This window comes from Sinocyclocheilus grahami, unplaced genomic scaffold, assembly GCF_001515645.1.
Source record: "Sinocyclocheilus grahami isolate Dianchi unplaced genomic scaffold, SAMN03320097.WGS_v1.1 scaffold28.1, whole genome shotgun sequence".
NCBI lineage: Eukaryota > Metazoa > Chordata > Actinopteri > Cypriniformes > Cyprinidae > Sinocyclocheilus > Sinocyclocheilus grahami.
Window position 1 is genome coordinate 696,359 of NW_015505207.1, and position 20,605 is coordinate 716,963.

At 38.0% G+C, this 20,605-nt stretch overlaps 2 protein-coding genes and 1 pseudogene across 5 annotated transcripts in view; all 3 read right to left on the minus strand.

Moving 5' to 3' along the window:
- Nucleotides 1-5,673, minus strand: part of LOC107569330 (3 beta-hydroxysteroid dehydrogenase/Delta 5-->4-isomerase-like) — a 10,196-nt pseudogene extending 4,523 nt beyond the window's left edge.
- A 1,135-nt stretch (nt 5,674-6,808) lies between these two features.
- LOC107569301 (kelch-like protein 9) lies at nt 6,809-12,929 on the minus strand. 2 transcript variants are annotated; one of them, XM_016255371.1, is made up of 8 exons: nt 12,660-12,929; nt 12,220-12,269; nt 11,484-11,748; nt 11,222-11,354; nt 9,979-10,175; nt 9,038-9,887; nt 8,834-8,947; nt 6,809-7,472 (listed from the first exon to the last, which is right to left on the minus strand). In XM_016255371.1, exons 2-8 carry the CDS (start codon nt 12,222-12,224, stop codon nt 6,976-6,978), a joined length of 2,061 nt encoding a protein of 686 aa, XP_016110857.1. In that variant the 5' UTR covers nt 12,225-12,269; nt 12,660-12,929; the 3' UTR covers nt 6,809-6,975. The 2 variants fall into 2 exon arrangements, with proteins under 2 accessions (XP_016110857.1, XP_016110848.1); XM_016255362.1 differs by having other exon boundaries at nt 11,484-11,754; nt 12,660-12,928.
- Nucleotides 12,930-12,936: 7 nt separating this feature from the next.
- LOC107569314 (hydroxyacid oxidase 2-like) overlaps nt 12,937-20,605 on the minus strand; it is a 24,185-nt gene continuing 16,516 nt past the window's right edge. For 2 of the 3 annotated variants that reach the window (XM_016255379.1, XM_016255388.1), the window contains exons 4-10: nt 17,797-17,949; nt 17,001-17,152; nt 16,580-16,863; nt 14,478-14,699; nt 14,234-14,392; nt 14,026-14,095; nt 12,937-13,932 (exon numbers count right to left, since the gene is read on the minus strand). In XM_016255379.1, coding sequence (XP_016110865.1) covers nt 13,877-13,932; nt 14,026-14,095; nt 14,234-14,392; nt 14,478-14,699; nt 16,580-16,863; nt 17,001-17,152; nt 17,797-17,949 — 1,096 coding nt within the window. In that variant the 3' untranslated portion in view covers nt 12,937-13,876. Of the gene's footprint in view, nt 13,933-14,025; nt 14,096-14,233; nt 14,393-14,477; nt 14,700-16,579; nt 16,864-17,000; nt 17,153-17,796; nt 17,950-18,441; nt 18,523-20,605 lie in introns of those variants that run through there. The other variant, XM_016255393.1, reaches the window with a different exon arrangement.

Below are 20,605 nucleotides of genomic sequence, written 5' to 3' on the forward strand. Positions count from 1 at the left end.
ATATACAAACCTGATTCCAAAAAAGTTGGGACACTGTACAAATTGTGAATAAAAACAGAATGCAGTGATGTGGAAGTTTCAAATTTCAATCTTTTATTCAGAATACAACATAGATGACATATCAAATGTTTAAACTGAGAAAATGTATCATTTTAAGGGAAAAATAAGTTGATTTTAAATTTCATGGCATCAACACATCTCAAAAAAGTTGGGACAAGGCCATGTTTACCACTGTGTGGCATCCCCTCTTCTTTTTATAACAGTCTGCAAACGTCTGGGGACTGAGGAGACAAGTTGCTCAAGTTTAGGAATAGGAATGTTGTCCCATTCTTGTCTAATACAGGCTTCTAGTTGCTCAACTGTCTTAGGTCTTCTTTGTCGCGTCTTCCTCTTTTTGATGCGCCAAATGTTTTCTATGGGTGAAAGATCTGGACTGCAGGCTGGCCCTTTCAGTACCCGGATCCTTCTACGCAGCCATGATGTTGTAATTGATGCAGTATGTGGTCTGGCATTGTCATGTTGGAAAATGCAAGGTCTTCCCTGAAAGAGACGACGTCTGGATGGGAGCATATGTTGTTCTAGAACTTGGATATACCTTTCAGCATTGATGGTGCCTTTCCAGATGTGTAAGCTGCCCATGCCACATGCACTCATGCAACCCCATACCATCAGAGATGCAGGCTTCTGAACTGAGCGCTGATAACAACTTGGGTTGTCCTTGTCCTTTTTAGTCCAGATGACATGGCGTTCCAGTTTTCCTAAAAGAACTTCAAATTTTGATTCGTCTGACCACAGAACAGGTTTCCACAGTCCATTTTAAATGAGCCTTGGCCCAGAGAAAACGCCTGCGCTTCTGGATCATGTTTAGATATGGCTTCTTTTTTGACCTATAGAGTTTTAGCCGGCAACGGCGAATGGCACGGTGGATTGAGTTCACCGACAATGTTTTCTGGAAGTATTCCTGAGCCCATGTTGTGATTTCCATTACAGTAGCATTCCTGTATGTGATGCAGTGCCGTCTAAGGGCCCGAAGATCACAGGGAATCCAGTATGGTTTTCCGGCCTTGACCCTTATGCACAGAGACTGTTCCAGATTCTCTGAATCTTTGGATGATATTATGCACTGTAGATGATGATAACTTCAAACTCTTTGCATTTTTTTCTCTGAGAAACTCCTTTCTGATATTGCTCCACTATTTTTCGCCGCAGCATTGGGGGAATTGGTGATCCTCTGCCCATCTTGACTTCTGAGAGACACTGCCACTCTGAGAGGCTCTTTTTATACCCAATCATGTTGCCAATTGACCTAATAAGTTGCAAATTGGTCCTCCAGCTGTTCCTTATATGTACATTTAACTTTTCCGGCCTCTTATTGCTACCTGTCCCAACTTTTTTGGAATGTGTAGCTCTCATGAAATCCAAAATGAGCAAATATTTGGCTGAGACTCTGTGTAGTTGGATTGCTGAGCTCCAGAAAATCAGTAATGAGGTGCTTTAACAGTTACAGATTTGAAAAACCAAAGGTCTGGATTAAAGAACCCTAAATTCTAACACCAAGAACCATTTCAGCATAAAAGTGTTCCTCGGGATATTTAGGTACTAAATAGAAACGTTACTACTCCCAGCTCTGTGTGGATTAATTCACATTTATTTTTATAGCTCTTTTCACAATACATATTATTTCAAAGCAGTTTAACAAGAAATGCATTAAAAGGTTTTAAAGAAGTGTGGAGTACTGGGCTGTGCTGCCATATTCTGTGGTAAATTTGCTTACAAGCAGTAAGGGTCTTACATGTTTACCAGAAAAAAAATCCTGTAATTCAACAAGGTTAAAGTGTGGCAGAACATGATTTGGAGGGAGGCAGTTTTTGAAAATAGGGCCTACCTTAAGGTTTTTTTTTTTTTTCAAGTGCCCTCAAGTCATGTCTTTATTTATTGTATTATTATTATTACAATCATTTTGTGTGTGTGTGCAATGTGTTATATTGGTATTCCCTAAGTTATGGGGTCCAAATGTCCCCCGAGGTATTAATTTTGACTTTGTTGGGAATTTTTTTGTCCCTATGAGGAAACAAGCATAAAAATCATATAGATTTATATTTTCTGAAAATGTAAAAATGCAGAAAGTTTTGTGATGGTAGGTTAATGTAATGTAGTGGGACAGAATATACAGTTTGGAATATATGACTATTGAATATCCCCATAATACCCAATGTGTGTGTGTGTTAAAACACCTTATTTCAAAATTGTATTTTAATTTTTATTCAGTGGAATTGTACATATCTGGTGTATTTGAGAGAAAGCTCTCGGTGTTGACAATATTGATCATGACTAGGTAGATGAAGTTAAATCAATCAGAAATATATTGGCTTTCAATTGATAGTTTTAAAAAGCAATAGAAAACACTTCTAAGACTCTATATTACCACAAATGTTCTGAATAAGAATATCTTCATTATGCAAGAAATTCCATAGTGAAACTAGTCAATTAATTAGCTGGGTCATAAATTGTCATTTTTTAATTAGCAGTGCATGATTTAGTAATAATCCATATTTTAAAACAGATGACAATATTGTTTTTTTAAAATTGTTTAGAATTTTTAGTTTTCAGCATGTACAATTTGTAAAAAGGAAAAGAGTTAAGAGAACAATATTTTAGATGTACAAAATCATAATTTTATTTGCATTTTAACGAGCTGTTAAACATTACTTACTATATTAACAACTGATCATGTCTTATAAATCATAACTAACAAATCATGTTTAACTATTTTTGCATTCTTCAAAGTTATATGCGAGGATTTGTTTAAGGTCAGTACCATGTATAGAAACAAATTCTGACATCAATCCATAGTTGTAAAGATGTATATTTCTTTATAATTATTTTTTTTTCCATATTAGATTCTTGCTCACACTTCCATATAAACAATGTACAACCATAAGTGTCAACATTTTATTTAAAATTTTAACTGTCATTGCTATTAATTAAGCACTGTTGGGTTCGAGTCTACCTAAGTTAAGTCGGAGTCGAATCTGAGTATTTAACCACTCGAGTCAGAGTACAAAATTGGCCAAGGCGGACTCAAAACCTAGTCCAACTATACAGTACTGTTAGCCATCTTAAGCTTATTTTAACCTTTAAAACTAGAAAAGGCAATGTCAGTTTAAATTTAACAAAATAAAATCTCTTGCATGTTGCCATTTTGATGTTACATCATCTCATAAAATTTAAAGTAAATAAAATGTATGGCTGACTTGATTTATGTATTGTGACATATTTCAGAGTAAGCTGTAGCCTAAGGACCTTTGAAATAACTGAAATAATTTGGCGAAGTGTTATGGATATGTAATGCAGTCAAGATGATAACTTGCACACATTAGAATGTTCATCAACCAGTGAGATTTAAGATTTAACAGCCCAGTAGTATAATGGCAGTTTATTGTATAAATCTATGTTTTCAAATTGATTAATATTTTGGTCAGTCTTTTGCTTGTCTGTCTATTTAGATGAGCCACACCTGCATATAATATATTTAGCATAATAAAAAGCTATAGTAATAATTAGTATATAAATTACATAAGAAATATTTTTTCACTATGTGGACATGGACTCCAGGGCTAAACACTGGTTTCAGGATTTTGAGGAGTGCACATGTGTATGCTAAGCCTACAAAATCTCATTTCAACTGACAAACTGTAAAATAGAAGTTGATAGAGTCCTCTGCTATGAACAAATGCTGATCAAAATCATTCTAGATGCTGGTATTGTGCAAAGCTACATCTGTCTGTAGGATTAAATTTTTTATTTTTTTACAGGCTATGGTATGTATTAAATAAAGTTACTAAAGTGATTCAGATAAGAGCAGTGAGTGATTTTCTTATTTTTTTGGTTTGATTAACATTATCAACAGTCAGCGGCAGCAGGTTTTACGCTGCTGTCGTTTTAAGACCTGATGCATGGATCAAATATTTGGACACATCTGTATTTCTCCTAACTGTTTAGGTTCACCTATGACATTAACGACTGCATTTACATGGATACTCGCCAAGACGGGCATTTTGACATAACGTTTTGTGTATTTGAGTGTGTAGTAAGAACATACAAAAAATAACTTAATTTGGCATTCACACACTGAGTTTATTTGGACATGAAATTCCCTAAACAGCCACTAGGGTAAAATAAAAGGTTGTGAAAAATGTCCACTGTTCCCCTCTATTGACTGACACTGGTCTCAAGTCTCTATCTTTCCGCTGACGAAAGTTATTACAAAAAACTTAATTTTGGACATGCAATTCCCTTTTGTACCAAAATGGAAGATTGTGAAAAATTGTCTACTGTCCCCCTGTATTTATTGACACAGGTTTCATATCTCTGTCTCCCTGCTGCAAAAAGCTATTTCAAATAGAAGGTTAATATTGGACATGCAATTCCCTAATCATCCACTTGGGGTAAAATTGAAGGTTGTGAAAGATGTCCACTGTGCTCTCTATTGATTGACACTGGTCTCATGCCTCTGTCTCCCTGATGTAAAAAGTTATTACAAAAAGAAGGTTAATTTTGGACATGCAATTCCCTTTTCTACCAGTAGGTGTAAAATTTAAGGTTGTGAAAGATGTCCACTGTCGCTCTCTATTGATTGACTCTGGTCTCATGCCTCCTTCATTCTGCTGACAAAAGTTATTACAAAAAGAAGGTTAATTTTGGACATGCAATTCCCTTTTATACCAGTAGGGGTAAAATGGAAGGTAATGAGAAAGATGTCCATTGTCCCCCTCTTTTGATTGACACTGGTCTCATGTCTACAGGCCCTTTAACTAAAAAGCTATTACAAAAACACAGCCCACTGAGGCATAGCAAAACACGAAGAAAATTTGCACTTTCCCCACGGTCCCTTACCGAAAGCTGCGCGAAGAGCGAGCTCTCCCGGCTTAATGCACATTGCGACGGCTTGTGCGGGGCAGTGGTTATTACATCGAGCTAAAATTATGAAAAAGAAGGCTGTGAAACATGATCAGCTTTGCCCTTTTGGCTATTACATTGATTCGTTTTTTTTTAGGGCAAGTCGTTTTGGAGTTATTGCCATTTTTCACTGAATGTGTCACGAATATCGAAAACAAAACTAACTTAACCCCGCTGTTTTGACAGACATGTTTATTGTGCATTTTAAGTGTTTATTGCTAAGTTTAGTGTGGCAAAATAGAAGCGCAGCTGTAATTCGTGGGCAATGTATGTGGTTACCATGACAACCTCACGCACTTGCCACTGCTCTGTGAATATGTAGATTTACTATAGCAAAACTTAAAAAGTGTTTAAAAGTACCTTTGACCAAATCCACCGGTTAGGGTTGTTTGGTTTGGTTCGGTTCGGTTCCCCCCAAAACTCAAACGTCAAGCTACGCCTATCTAAACCAAATGAAACCCTGCGGCTCGTGACGATACATTAATGTGTAAATACACGAAACGATCGGTCTGTGCAAGAAACTGAACAGTATTTATATAGTTTTTTTTACCTCTGATTTTCACCGAACTGTCCAGAGCTCACCCTGAGCGTGTTCAACAGCCGGGAGCAGTCGTCGTCGTCGTCGTCGTCGTCTTCTTCTTCTTCTTCTTCTTCTTCTTCTTTGGCGGATTGCAGACCTATAAGCGCATTACCGCCACCTATCTCTCAAATGGACCACTGACACTCCTAATTGAGATTGTAGATAGTGTCAATGGTCCATTTGAGAGATAAGTGGCGGTAATCAGTGTTGCCAATTTAGCTACTTTGTAGCTAGGTTTAGCGACTTCCCCGCCCCTTTTGAGACTTTTTTCAAAAGTTTAGGGACAAATATAGCAACTTCTTGGACAAACCTTGTCGAAGTTCTCATCTTACCCACTGATCTACGTTCATCTTTATATAGATCAGTGAATTTGCCATTGTGATGTCATCTAGTGACATTTAGCTACCAGTTTTAGCTACTTTCAGTTGAGAGCAGTTGGCAACACTGGCGGTAATGCACTTACAAGTCTGCGATCCGCCGTGAAGCAAGAAGAAGAAGATGCCTCACATGCAGGCTGAAGAAGAAGATGCAAGCGAGGTAAAAAAACAATATAAATACTGTTCAGTTTCTTGCACAGACCGATCGTTTCGTGTATTTACACATCAATGTATCGTCACGAGTCGCAGGGTTTCATTTGGTTTAGTTTGTGTATGTTTTTTGACTCTCAAAGTCGTGATTCCCATCCACTTGCATTATAAGACTGACAGACTGCAACGGTTAAAGTTAAAAGTTATCATATGTGTTCTACTGAAGAAACAAAGTAACCTACATCTTGGATGCCCTGGGGGCAAGCAGATAAACATCAAATTTTCATTTTTGGGTGAACTATCCCTTTAAATTGTGTTCCGAAGATGAACGAAGGTCTTGCGGGTTTGGAACAACACAAGGGTGAGTAATTAATGACAGAATTTTCATTTTTGGGTGAACTAACCCTTTAAAAATGTTTTCTGTGTCACATGATCCTATGTATGTGTACAGCATTTTATCTAGCCCTTATTTGAAAAGTAAAGAAAGAAATGCAATATTAATAATATTAGTTATTTATTTATTTTTGCTTGAATGCAATCAGTAGATATTAAGGAATGTACATAAAAGATACCAAACACTAATTAATTCAAAAATAAAATATTTTTTTTGCAAAGCATATAAAAGTAACTTAAGCAAGTTACACATAAAAGAGAATAATTTAGAGATGCAAAATTAAGCACTGTGGCCGTCAGGCATTGAAAGAAAACAGCATTTAAACAAAGTCATGCACATTTAAACAAATAAAGGCAAATTATTTTCCCTTACCCCAGCTCAGATTTGAATAAAGTGGCATGTACAGTAATCAAATCATTCAACCTTTTTTTTTTTTACAATACACATCACTGGCAATGTGAAGCTAATTTCAGCATGTCACATTTAAAGGCCAATAGCAATTTTAAACCATATGTTCAGCTTTTGGATGTTAAAAGAGGACACTCTTGTATTTCAGCCTCATCTGTTGAACTTTTTGGGCAATGAACTGTCATAGTGCAGGCCCGTATGCCTCCGAGAGGCTCCAGGACACTGAAGACCTTCTCCCACTCATCCTTCTCAGGGTCATAACACTGTACGATATCCACCATACATCTGCTGTTCCAGGAGTAACCACCCACCACATAGATGCGGTCCTTAAAGACAGCCACCCCCACATCGCTCTGACCCTTGGGCATCGGAGCCACCACTGTCCACTGGTCAGTTGCAGGGCTGTAGAATTCACAGCTTAGCACATCATCATAGTCATTTGTCCCCCGGAAGTGGTTTCCACCCATGACATAAAGGCGGTCGCCCACGGTGCACATGCAGTGAAGACCACGAAGCTCCATCATATCTGCTCGTCTGCTCCACACATCTCTATCGGGGTTGTAACACAGCAGCTCTTTCTGGAAAGCATCTCTTGTGATACCGCCTGATGGTATAAAGAGCGAATGCAACTTTTAGAGCAAGCTTATTCTTTATTCTTGCAGAAACAAACATGTCAGCAGAAAAAATGCGGTTACGAAGATGAAGTATGGGACCTTTAACTTGGTCTTATACTGTGAGGCCAAAACTTACACAGAACTCAACAATCCACCGACAATGTATAAATCACAGGAGAAGTCTGAAAAAAGTCCCACCACATGATGTTTTGTGTTTAATAGCATCTGTGTTGGAAATGATAATTTGGTCACACTTTTATTTTAAGGTCCAATTCTCACTATTAACAAACCATTAACTACGACTTTTGCCTCAAACTCCTAATTTGAGGCTTATTAATAGTAAGGTGGTTATTTAGTTTAGGTATTAGGTAGGATTAGGGATGTAGAATATGGTCATGCAGAATATGTGCTTTATAAGTACTAATAAACAGCCAACATGTTAATAATAGTCATACTAATAAGCAACTAGGTAAAAGTGAGAATTGGTCCCTATACTGAAGTGTTACCGATAATTGTAACTTTTTGGAGCAAAAATGGCTGACTATTGGCAGCCTGGAAAAGTGTAATTTTATAGTTGGCATTTAATGTAAAAAATAATTAAATATAAAATTTAAGAGTAATATAACTATTTACTACAATTAAATGTATTGTATATTATTATTATTACATTTTCATACTTTGAAAAAATACAAAATGATGATTTCCAGCTTGATGTTTTTAACACATCACATGTCTCATATTTCTCAAGCATGATCTTTACTGACACGTTCATATCTTTGGTAAATAAGTGCACTACCTTTTGAAAAACCATGTGTGGTGGAAATTACCCCAAAGTGGCTTTATATTATAATTTTTATCTTCCCATTACCACAAATTAATTTTTCCCCTTTAAATTTCATTATTTTCAATAATGTTTATTGAATACGTTGTGATTCTTCAAGCACGGACATTCTCATGGTTTCACAACAAGTCTGCAGTGCCCTTTTTAGGCTGAGGTCTAACCTCAGATGAGTGACCCAGTTCAGCTTGAAGCAGCTCTGTTTCCTAGTTATCTGTTTCATGTTACTTTTGATTCTAGTTCTGGGAACTTCGCCATTAGGTGAAGGTTGCAAAGTTGTTAAGAGACCTCCAAAAAGTGTTTTCTTCTTCTATTTTAAGAGTAATAAAATAATTCTTGTGCACTGCATTCATTAGACTCACGCAGAGAACTGTGCTGGATTAAGGCCACGTGCTTTGTGAGCCACATTTAATTATACAGATTCTCTTCTCATTATGTGGGACAGATGCATATTAACTACATATAATATGCATGTCCTTTTCACATTGATCTCACATCAGGGTGGACACTCACCTGACACATACATCAGACCTCCATGTACTGTGCCAGCGTGTCCATAGTGAGGTTCACTCATCGGTGCAACCAAAGTCCACTCATTCTTGTTCAAGTTGTAGCACTCCACCGAATCTGAACAATGGACAGTTTTCTGTTTTTCCACAGTATTTTAAGACAGGACAGAACATTTTGTACAGCGTAATTGGTAAAACATGTTCTTACCAATCTCCCCAGTGGCATTTCTCCCTCCAACAGCATACAGCTTCCCCTTAAGAGCGCTCAGATGGAAGAACGTCCTCTTCTCATTCAGAGAGGCCACCTGCAACCAGCGGTCAAAGCGAGGATCATACCTGTACGCGCTGTCCACAGCTGTCTTACCCTTGGTGTCGTAAGTGCTCTGACCTCCCACAATGTAAAGAAAGCCCCCTAGAAGAGCCACTCCGTGCTGGTAACGTGGCACCTCCATAGGTTGGAGCGACCTCCAGGTGCCTCCATCTTCCTCATCGTACAGCTTGAGCTCTTTGCTGACCACCAGCTGCTGCCTCATCACACCACCCAGAACCACCAGGTGAGTGCAATCGGATCGAATCTGGGTCCGCTCCGTCTGGAGTGCTGGCTGGAGGAAGGGAAGCATCTGATAGTTGCTGGCCTCCAGGAGGAGGTTGACACAGGCCGTGTCTGATCGCATGAACGGCTCCCCTTCTTCTTTTCCTCTGCTCGCTGCTCCTTCTTCTTCAGTCTGGTCCTCCTGAGAGATCTGGAGGAGCTCAGCAGGGGACATCAGAGGGAAGCGGATGTGGCGAACCAGAGAGTAAGCCGCAGAACGCCGCTCACTGGGTTTATGGGACAGCCAGGAGCGGGCGATGCGGTACAGCTCCATTTCGGAGAAACCCTTCAGAGAGTCACTGGAGAGGGTGTACGTTACGCTCGCCTCGGACAACTGCAGGAGGCGGCCGCTCTGCACCAGCCCAGAGAAGTTCTCGCACACAAACGTGTGGACGTGTTCTTGGACATCTTCCAGAAGAAGATCCCTGGCAATGCGCTCAACTTCCACACAGTTTTCTATAGTGATCTGGCATGTAGAAAACGTGGCTTATTACTTCACGCACAGATGAATAATTCACTCAAAGGAAGAACAAACACCACATCTTAAGGGTTTATACCTCACTGCTGAGTAGCTGGTTGCAGAAGCTGAGAACGGGAAGCACCTGGAGGAAGCTCGCCGCCTCAAGCGTGTCCTGAAGGGTGCCGAGACTCAGGCTCACACGAGATGTGTAGATGAACTCGATGATGTTCTTCAGGCCGACTGTGCTCACACCATGGAGCTTAATCTCCTTCAGCTCCTGCTCTCTCATGCCTCCTGCCAAACCAAAAGGGAGAGGAAAATAAGGGAAAAAATTTGATCAGTGAGAAGTAGACTCCAAAGAGGAAATGCTTTTCATTGGTAACCTAATTATAAACTAAAATTTACATTTAGTCATTTAGCAGATGCTTTTATCCAAAGCGACTTACAAATGAGGACAATAGAAGCAATCAAAACTAACAAAAGAGCAACAATATGTAAGTGCAAATGACAAGTTTCGGTTAGCCTAATGCAGTACACACGTAGCAAGGTATTTTTTTAAATATACAGTATATATATATATATATATATATATATATATATATATATATATATAATGCAGAACATATATATATATATATATATATATATATATATATATATATATAATGCAGAACAAATAGAGACATGTTTGAACAAAATATTACAAATATTAAAATTTTGGCCTATACTTTTCAAGTTGATAATTATTTCCATCCATCCGTCTTGTTTTAAACTTTCAGGCTTGGTTTTCTCAAGCGATTATCCAAGTTTGTGTACAAACAATACTACATCTAGTTTAAAATAAAACACTAAACACTGAAATCAATTGTTTTAAATGTTACAAGTGAATTTAGGCATAACAATGTACAGTGAGAAAATGGATATTAATTCAGAGATTTGCTAAATTACAATTAAGTTCTATTAAATTATTATTGTTTCTAAAATATATATTTTGATTAATTTAAAAAATAATTGTAAATATTAAAAAAAAATGTAAGGCAACTATTAATACTTTTTTTTTTAAATAAGGCAACAGAATACGCACAATCAAATATCCTATATCGACTGATACCAATAAATAAATAAAAAAAGTTTGATATCAGCCAATAACCATTTTTGTGATAATCACAAAACACAAGACATGGATAAACAGCAGGCTCAACCAGGATCACACAGATGATCAACAGCAAGTGTATGAAACATCACAAAAAAGGTAACACATTTAAACCACAGGGGCTTCATAAAAAACATTAATAGGGTTTGACAATACAGTTCCTCCTCCTGGATTTAGTAAGACTAACCTGTGAACATGGCCTTGAAGTAGTCACTGGCTGAAGCCATGATGACCCTGTGGACTGGGAAAGTTTCGCTGCTGTCACCAGGTACCAGTGTCACATCGCAAAGAGTCTCATCACCACGAAAACAATCCAACCCCTGGGACATGGCAAAATTTGCCATTAATATATAGTATTTGCAGTGACAAACCATTCTAGCTTTGTAAGTACACAGCATTTCTCTGTTTTCGGCAGTTTGTTTCCACCTTTTCTGATGTCTTTGTCTTACCTTGAGAATGGCAGCGCCATGCTCTGTGCTGTTGAACACTTGTATTTGTGGCTTTGGAGGGGCAGTGGGCTTTTGAGCCACTGTAGGTTTTGGGGGGATTACAACTGGTTTTGGCGTAGGTTCTGGAGGTTTTGGAGCAGTCTCAGCAGGTCTTGGAGGAACCACAGTTGGAGGCTTGTCTGTTTGAGGAGGGGGTCGTGGCGGCTCTCTCTGCGATCTGCTTCCTATTCGGGAAAGTCTGCGGTGCAGTTTTCCTTCCTCTCCACCGTTGCTGAAATAAAGACATATTTAAAACTTTGACAGTCAGATCACATGAAAGACCTATATTCCACCTTTCCTCTCATTTATAATAATATTCTGTAATAATTAGTAAGCATTTAGCTGACCATTTTTGTCAAATACTATCAGTTCACTAACTAAATGCATTATTTTATGTGCTAGTAAATATTTGTATTTTAACAGAAAAAATATTTTTGTATACTGTATCACACATCTTAGTTGACAACTAAGCCTCAACACGAAAGCACATTTCTACTAGATAAACTCAACTAAAGCTCTGAGATTTATTTGAGCTCTTATTTGTATTTTTGCAATAAAGCAATGAAGAAAATCTGAGAAATAAATAAATAAAAATGATAACAAAAGTACAAATTTTAGTTTATTACACAACGTGACTGTCCAAATCGTCCTAGAAAAGCCTATGATGCAATAACTTCATAAGACTGTCAGAACTTACCCCATGTCTTTTGGGCCTGCTTCTTTGCAAATTTGCTCTCTATAGGATTTCTGATAAAAAAAGACAACAAATGGTGGTTTCACCCAATCTGCAGGAACAATATTTGGATCAAAGTAAAAAAGTTTCACCAACAACAAGGTCTGAAAGGGGAAGTTAGCGCTGCCATCTATGTGCAACGAACACAAAGATGCCGTTTAGACAGACACGGCCTCTTCTATATATGTGTGTGTGTGTGTGTATAGAAAGAGGGAGTCTTTCTGTAGTTATGTTCACAAAAGTAATTGGCAGATAAACTGCAGATGAATACTAAACTTACTGCTTACTACTAAATAACGGTACTACATTACACATTCTCTTCAAAACACTGACACACAAATGTAAAGTTTATGAGTGGGGTAAATTTCAGGAAAGATGGACTACATAAAATAAAAGGAGCTTACCGAGACGTGGTGCTTTCAGAAGTGTCTTCTCATTTTAGCACAAAGCATCACGCTGTGATCACACTCAGTCGACACAAATGGGTATGTAGAGTCTGTTTACCACAACCTCATTGACTTCCTGTGTCACTTCTCTCTCTCTCTCTCTCACAAACACACACCCTTACATGTTGTTTCAAAACGTTCTATCTTCCTCCTTTTGACATGTTACTTTTAATAGGCTTCAGTTCAAGCCTTTGCTTTTCGCTCAGCTGCATTTGCACTCTGATGTTGAGGTGAACCCATAGCCAGTGTGAAAAGAGGAAGCCTGATAGCAAATCTGCATTTTTTTGTGCTGCTTTAGCAGTTTACTGTTTATTTACTGTAGTGCCTGTAAAACAAACAATCTTTATGTTAAAGACAGAGTGAAAAAAAAACAATGTGCAATATGAGATAAATGCATTCATTTGTACCATGTGTTTATTTTTAGAGGGAAAAATCGAGTTAACCTCTTAAAAAAAAGTAGGAAGTCAACAGAAAAAGTATAGAACTAATTGTCAGATAAATACTGACTTAACATATACCATCCTTCATTACTTCAGAGAATCTCGTAGTGTTTAGTATTGCCACACTGGATATTTTAATGTTCAATATTCATTCAGTACTTATGATAAATTGATAAATAACTGCATATTATTTATTTTACATAAGATACCTTTTGGGCATTACTGACTTACTCAGTCCCGTCAATTAGTTTCTGCCATACAGTGGAGCATCTAAAGCACAAAATAGGTAATTTACTAGATTATTATCTTCTGCATAACTGATTTATAGTTGAAATAGAAGCCATAATTATGAGAACCGAAACATTTGAATCCTGAAAAGAACAATTTTGCTCCTGTTTTTCTCTTTACTACAATAAAGCTGCTTTGCATCAATTTGTATTTTAAAAAGCGCTATATAAATAAATTTGACAATTTCTGATTGGAGATTCATCAGGTACTAAAATAATTCACTCTTAGGCAAAATAGTGTGGGATTTATGCAGTGCCGTGCATAATGTTTACTGAAATAAAAATACTATTTTAAAAACATCCATACACTGTGAACATATGTAAATATGTCATTTTTGTTAAATGTGACTTAAAGCAACAGAGGTTTCTTGAAAGCAACAGAGGTTTCTTGAATACATTTAGTATTAATAGTGGATAAAGTAGAAATGACTAAAGTCCTCTTTGCTGTTCAAAGTCTGGAGAACTGAATGAGGTTCCTGTTGATCTCAGCAACATTTCGGCAACCTAGCAGAATGAAGAGAATTGTCAGACATCAAAACGTGACCCATTTTTTGTTGTGCGACACGTGGCACATTACATTTTACATAGCGGACTGACCTGACAGCGCCATGGATAAACGAAACTCGTCGTGTAGAATCTGTAAGATCTCTCTGACTCCTTCCTCCCCCTGATCAAAACATACTGTATATGAACACCTTATCTGCACCAAATATCACACGAGTATCTGACAATTTGTTAATGGAAAATTCAGAGCAGGCTTAAATAGATTTTCAAGCATTAAAAACACTGCTTTCCATACAGTTACCTTGTAAGCAAGGCCCCAGATTGCTGGTCTGCCAATAAACACACATTTGGCTCCCAAGGCTATGGCCTTCAGCACATCATTGCCTGTGCGGATCCCTCCGTCCATGTAGACCTCGACCCGGCCCTGCACTGCATCCACTATCTCAGGCAGACAATCTATCTGTGTGACATGTAAGGTCAAGGTGTAACTGTCTGAATGGTGGGAATCACGTCTAAACTACTGAGACACGTATAGATTGCCTTACCGTTGCAGGCCCTCCATCCAGTTGCCGGCCTCCGTGATTAGACACAATTATCCCTTGGACGCCATGCTCTACGGCCAGCTCTGCATCCTCTTTAGTAAGGATGCCCTTGATGATTATAGGCAGCCGTGATAGAGACTGGAGCCAGCACACATCCTTCCAGCTGATCGACGGGTCCAGTGTGTTAGCAGGGATCCCATATTTCTCCGGGGAGCCAGCCTGCTCCTGTAAAGGGAGCAAAGAGGGATTCATACAAACAGTCATTACATAACAAGATACTGTATGCTTAAACTTGGTAAGCTTTATTGCTTATACAATACAAGCAGCATAAGTTCAAATTCAGCGTGCAACATTTCCCACTACCACTCTGTTATTTTGTGGCCTTCCTCTATTTGCTTATTTCAAACTTTATGATGTAAACCCCCCAAAATGTGATGATCCCCTTGTGAGATATTTTTATATATAACAACCCAGTTATACTGTAAGCATTACAAAATCTTATTCATTACATGAAGTCATAATATAAAGACAACGTTTCTTAAATTTAGTTAGCTCACAAATGACTAAAATATGAAAATATTTTGAGTTCAGTTCAGATTTATTTGTGAAGTGCTTTTCACATGAAATATTTGTATAAAACAGCTTAAAGAATCGTTTTTATATATATAACATTTGAATGTTAATTTGGTCACACTTTAGTTTGGGGACCAATTCTCACTATTAACTACATCTTTTGTCTTAATAAACTCCTAATTTGCTATTTATTAATAATTAGTAAGGTAGTTGTTAAGTTTAGGTATGGGGTAGGATTAAGGGATGTAGGCAAGGTAAGGCAAGTTTATTTATATAGCACATTTCATACACAATGGTAATTCAAAGTGCTTTACATAAAATAAATGAAAAAAATAATAATAATCACAACAATAAAAGAAGAAATTTAAAACTTTGAAAATGATTTAAAAATTGATTTAAGAGGTTTAAAATGAATTTAAAACAGTTAAGAATAGAAAATTATTATACATAAAATATAGTGCAATCAGTTCGGACATCGCATAGTACTCATTCAGTAAATGCACAGCTAAACAGATACGTTTTGAGTCTGTATTTAAATGTGACTAATGTTTTAGCACATCTGATCTCTTCTGGAAGCTGATTCCAACTGCGGGCAGCAAAATAGCTAAAAGCGGACTCCCCTTGTTTTGTGTGAACCCTCGGTATTTCTAACGGACTTGATCCTAATGATCTGAGTGGTCTGTTAGGTTTATATTCAGTGAGCATATCTGCTATGTATTTAGGTCCTAGGCCATTGAGTGATTTATAAACGAGTAAAAGTACTTTAAAATCAATCCTAAATATAACTGGTATCCAGTGTAAGGACCTAAGGACTGGTGTGATATGCTCTGATTTTTTGGTTCTAGTCAGAATCCTGGCAGCAGCGTTCTGGATGAGCTGCAGCTGTCTAATGGTCTTCTTGTGAAGGCCGGTGAGGAGACCATTACAATAGTCTACCCTGCTGGTGATAAAGGCATGAACAAGTTTCTCCAAGTCTTGACTGGAAACAAAACATCTAATGTAGAATATGGTCATGCAGAATATGTGCTTTATAAGTACTAATAAACTGCCAATACGCTAGTAATATGCATGCTATTAAGTAATTAGTTAATAGTGAGAATTGGTCCTTAAAGTAAAGTGTTACTGTTAATTAAAAAAAATATTAAAATAAATGTTATATTAATTATTAACTTTTCTTCTCTCTCAGATTTTCTTTGCAACCCCTTTGCCCAACTTTGAAAACTCTTGTTTTACTGTATTCCACATTTAAAAAGTGTGGAAATCAATACTATAATGAATAAATAAATATTTATTGAGTTAAACATTTAATAAATATATTAAGTTAAATCAATATTATAATATACAAATATTATAATAATTATTGAATTAAACATATTTAATACATTTCTTAAGTTAATGCATTAACTTTGACAGCCCTAAAAATATTTTCCATAATCTTTTTATTTTCTCTAATATTCTTGGTGGCCCAAAAACCCTTGCTTTACTGTATTATACATTTTAAATGTTCAAAAATAAAAAAATAACTGCCCTACCTGGAACATTCCCTCAAAGTTCTTGACCTTCAGGTGAGGTGGGAGCTTAAACTGGTTGCGTATGTCATTGCGGCGTTTGCCAGTGTAGGGCACATCCACTGTAAGCACCAGAGCTTTGTAGCCAAGTGCTTCCACCCTGCGCACAATCTGCTCCGAGAGCTTACGGTGCCGGTACAAGTACAGCTGGAACCAGCGGTAGCCGTTGGGCGCTGCTGCAGCAATCTCCTCCACTGAACATGTGGAGTATGTGCTGGCTATGTAACAGGTGTTCACTGCCTCACTGGCTGGGAAATGAAAGAAGAATGGAGAGATAAGATGCAAAAAAGTAAAACTAGAAGCTTCAAACAAGTTTCCATCTAGTGGCCAAAGTGCTGCATAACACAAGAAGTAATGAAACCCAGTCACTTCATCACACTCTCACCTCTAGCAGTGGCCAGTTCTCCCTCATGCCACGCAAGGCAGTGGAAAGCCGTGGGAGCAATTCCCACAGGGAAGCTTATCTCCATTCCCAGCACAGAGGTCCGAGTGTCATTGATTGACACATCGCGTAAAATCCGCGGCCTCAAGCGGATCCTGAAAGAGATGACATTATTGTATGAGATTAGTTTAGTTAGAGATTACTCATAAGCATGGACCATAACATTGTATAGGGTAATACAAACATAGAGTAATACAAATTTAAAGAGATAGTTCACCCAAAAATTAAAATTCAGTAATTACTCACCCTCATGTCGTTCCAAACCTGCAAGACCTTCATTCATCTTCAGAACACAAATTATGGTATTTTTGGTGAAATCTGAGAGCTTTCGGACCCTCTATAGGCAGCAATGCAACTATCACGTTCAAGGCCCAGTAAGGTAGTAAGGACATCATTAAAATAGTCCATGTGACATCAGTGGTTCAACCGTAATTTTATGAAACTACAAGAATACTTTTTGTGCGTAAAGAAAACAAAAATAACGACTTTATTCAACAATTTTTTTCTCTTACCGTACCACGCATGACGTGCTGCTGACGAAGGAGCCGCGTTCTGACGTAGAACCTGGATGTGCTGCGCCTTGTTGCTGTCTATGCAGGGTCAGACTCAGAAAGCTCTCGAATTTCATCAAAAATATCTTAATTTGTGTTCCGAAGATGAACGAAGGTCTTACGGGTTTGGAACAACATGAGGGTGAGTAATTTTTGGGTGAACTATCCCTTTAACAGCAGTATAGTACCGTTTATAGGCCAGCAAGTTGTCATCTCTGGTGCAACAGTCATCAGCTCCAGCCTCATAATAGTCCCATGTAGCCTTTGAGAGGTGCTGCTTGGCATATTCCTCAAAATCATTCAAACAGACCATAGTCATGTCTACACAGACTCCTTCCTCACTAAAAAAAAAAACCAAACCAAAAAAAAAACACATTATGACATCATCACTATATACAACTGACATTATATAATATTGTTTTATCACTGACAGAGAGTTTGCATTCTTGCACCAATATATAAAGAGAAGTATGAACATCAATATTAGATTAACATTTAGATTATTTACTTTCAATGTAAATGAATATAAAATACAAATAAATCAATATATAATATTTTCTTGATATTTCTCAGGGCATTTTTACATTAGTAAATGTGGAAGAAAATACATTTAAAAACTGCATTTAAAAAATTGATATAGAAAAATTTTCACATTTTCACATGATATTGCAGATAAGTGCTCAAAGCCATTAAACAAATTACCTGCATTCAAATAGAATCAGAATATGAAGGTTTACACACCTGATTTTACAAATTTAGGTTGAATATTATAACTACATAATATTATTTGTAACAATTCTACTTTGAAAACAAAAACAAGAGACCTGTTTTACCTTTTCTGAAGGTTTAGACAAATTTAGGTCACAGCACAGTGGACTGCTTTGGTGCTTTTAGCCAGCTAACTTTGGCAGACAAAGCACTGATTGACTGAATCAAGAGGATGGAAACACAAGTGGGTTGGAATTAACTTTTGAACTCTAACTATGGGCCAGTACTTCGCTTTTACAATACATTTTATTCCCTTACTGAGACTATATGATTACATAGTGCAAAAGAGAGTGAACTGAAATGTATTTTCATACTAATATTTGTTAGTAAAATTAATTTGTCAAACTTTTCAATAAAATTTTCATGAACTACCACTAAAAGTTAATAATTAAAGCAGAACACCAGATCTGTTCTTGTAGTCATCAGAAACCTATGACCTATGGACTTAATCCAGTACTGTCTTTGAAGGACTGCAGCAACCCAGAGTTTACTCATCCATCAGCACATATAAACTATGTAACTCTGAAAGAACCAGAAACAAACAAATACATACATTAGAATGAATTACTCACCTGTCTGGTCAACAGCATTGTAACTCTAACTCAAATATTTAGCTATAATGGACTGATATGAAAAAGCCTTTGTGCAATGTAGTTTTGCTCTGGTGTAAATAAATATAAAACCGCAAAAGAGAGCCATGACCTGGCAAGATGGGGCCTGGTACTGGCCCTCTGATGTTTATTGTGTTTGCATTGACTGGAAATGTGCTGACCACAGAAAAACACTCAGGCACACGTGCACAAATATGTAGCCTTTCTCACAGCTCTCTACATGTGATGCAACCACCTGCTCTGTCTAACTAACTAGTGAGATTGCAACAGCATAGTCTATTCAGAATAAGAACCTGAATTAACGCGTTATATACATAATTAAAGCAGACTGACAGATAATTAACTTCAAGTCAATATACTGAGTGATGAAAAAACAACATATTCAAACAAACATCTGGGGGGTATTCCAAAAAGCAGGTTATGTGACATACCCGGGTATGTTTGAGGATAAGCGAGCGGATAACCTCAGCTTTCTGTTCCAAAATCGGAGGTTACTTTCAGGGTAAGTAACCATAGTAACTTGCTCTCTGAAGATAACCTGCTCCGGAGCAGGTTATGTTCCAGGGTTATTTCACTTCAACTAATACAGCAGCAAAAACTAATACAGCAGGGGCCCGTTTCAATAAGGAGGTTCAACTAACTCTGAGTTCAAATTTGAACTCTGAGTTGACTTACTCTGAGATGGGAAACGCTCCGGTTACTATCGTAACCTCGGTTCCCTGAGAGCGGGAATGAGACATCACGGAGATATTTCTCCGTTATGGGAACTCCTTCCCTTTCAACCTTTCCTGAAGTCCTATTGGCTCCTGCCAGTCCAAATGACTGGCCAATTGATGCAAAGTATGCAAACCGCATGCAAATACTGACGAACTCGAGAGGCAGTATAAAATGCGGTGCACGCGACAATTACGTCAGAATCTGATACCGAACGCAGCTTAGCTGATCGAGTAGCGAACATGGCGACCACCGTGATGTCTCATTCCCGCTCTCAGGGAAACGAGGTTACGATAGTAACCGGAGCGTTCCCTCTCGAGCTTTCACGAGACATCACGGAGATATTTCTCCGTTATGGGAACGATATTCAATCCCGCCGTGAGAGAGGCTACGAGCAGCCTGAACAAGTTACACACTCAGCGAAGATAGAACACACACAATTCCCAACCAATAGCGACAGCGGGGAACGAAATGAGGCAATAGCGGCCACATAGACGTTCAGTGTTGATGGCAGAGATCCACTATCTAGTCTGTACTGTAGAAAACGCAGCACATCCGACACGGAGCAAGCAGCAGGGTCGATATGAACATCATGGCACCATTTCAGAGCATACAAACGCCTCGTGGAGGGCGCCCGTGCCTCCGAGAGCGTGTAGAGCACACGAGAATGCAGAGCATTCAGCTCCTCTGATATCCCCGAAGCAGCCACACATGAAGGCTCTAGGGAAAACAAAATGGCCGCCGAGCGCTCCCGAGAGAGGCGGGCTTTCATCTCCACCGAGTCGAAGCACACTCCCAGATATGTTATAGACTGACTTGGGGCGAGAATGCTCTTCTGCATGTTGACACATAGCCCTAGGGACTCCAAGTGACGAAGCAGCGTGTCTATATGGCTGACTAGCGT

Excerpts from the sequence above, each read along its gene's own strand:
- LOC107569301 (XM_016255362.1), bottom strand. Across the intron at positions 10,176-11,221 it reads CTTCAAGGCCATGTTCACAG|GAGGCATGAGAGAGCAGGAG; the intron begins GTTAGTCTTACT and ends TTGGTTTGGCAG. Across the intron at positions 7,473-8,833 it reads AGGTCTGATGTATGTGTCAG|GCGGTATCACAAGAGATGCT; the intron begins GTGAGTGTCCAC and ends TTATACCATCAG.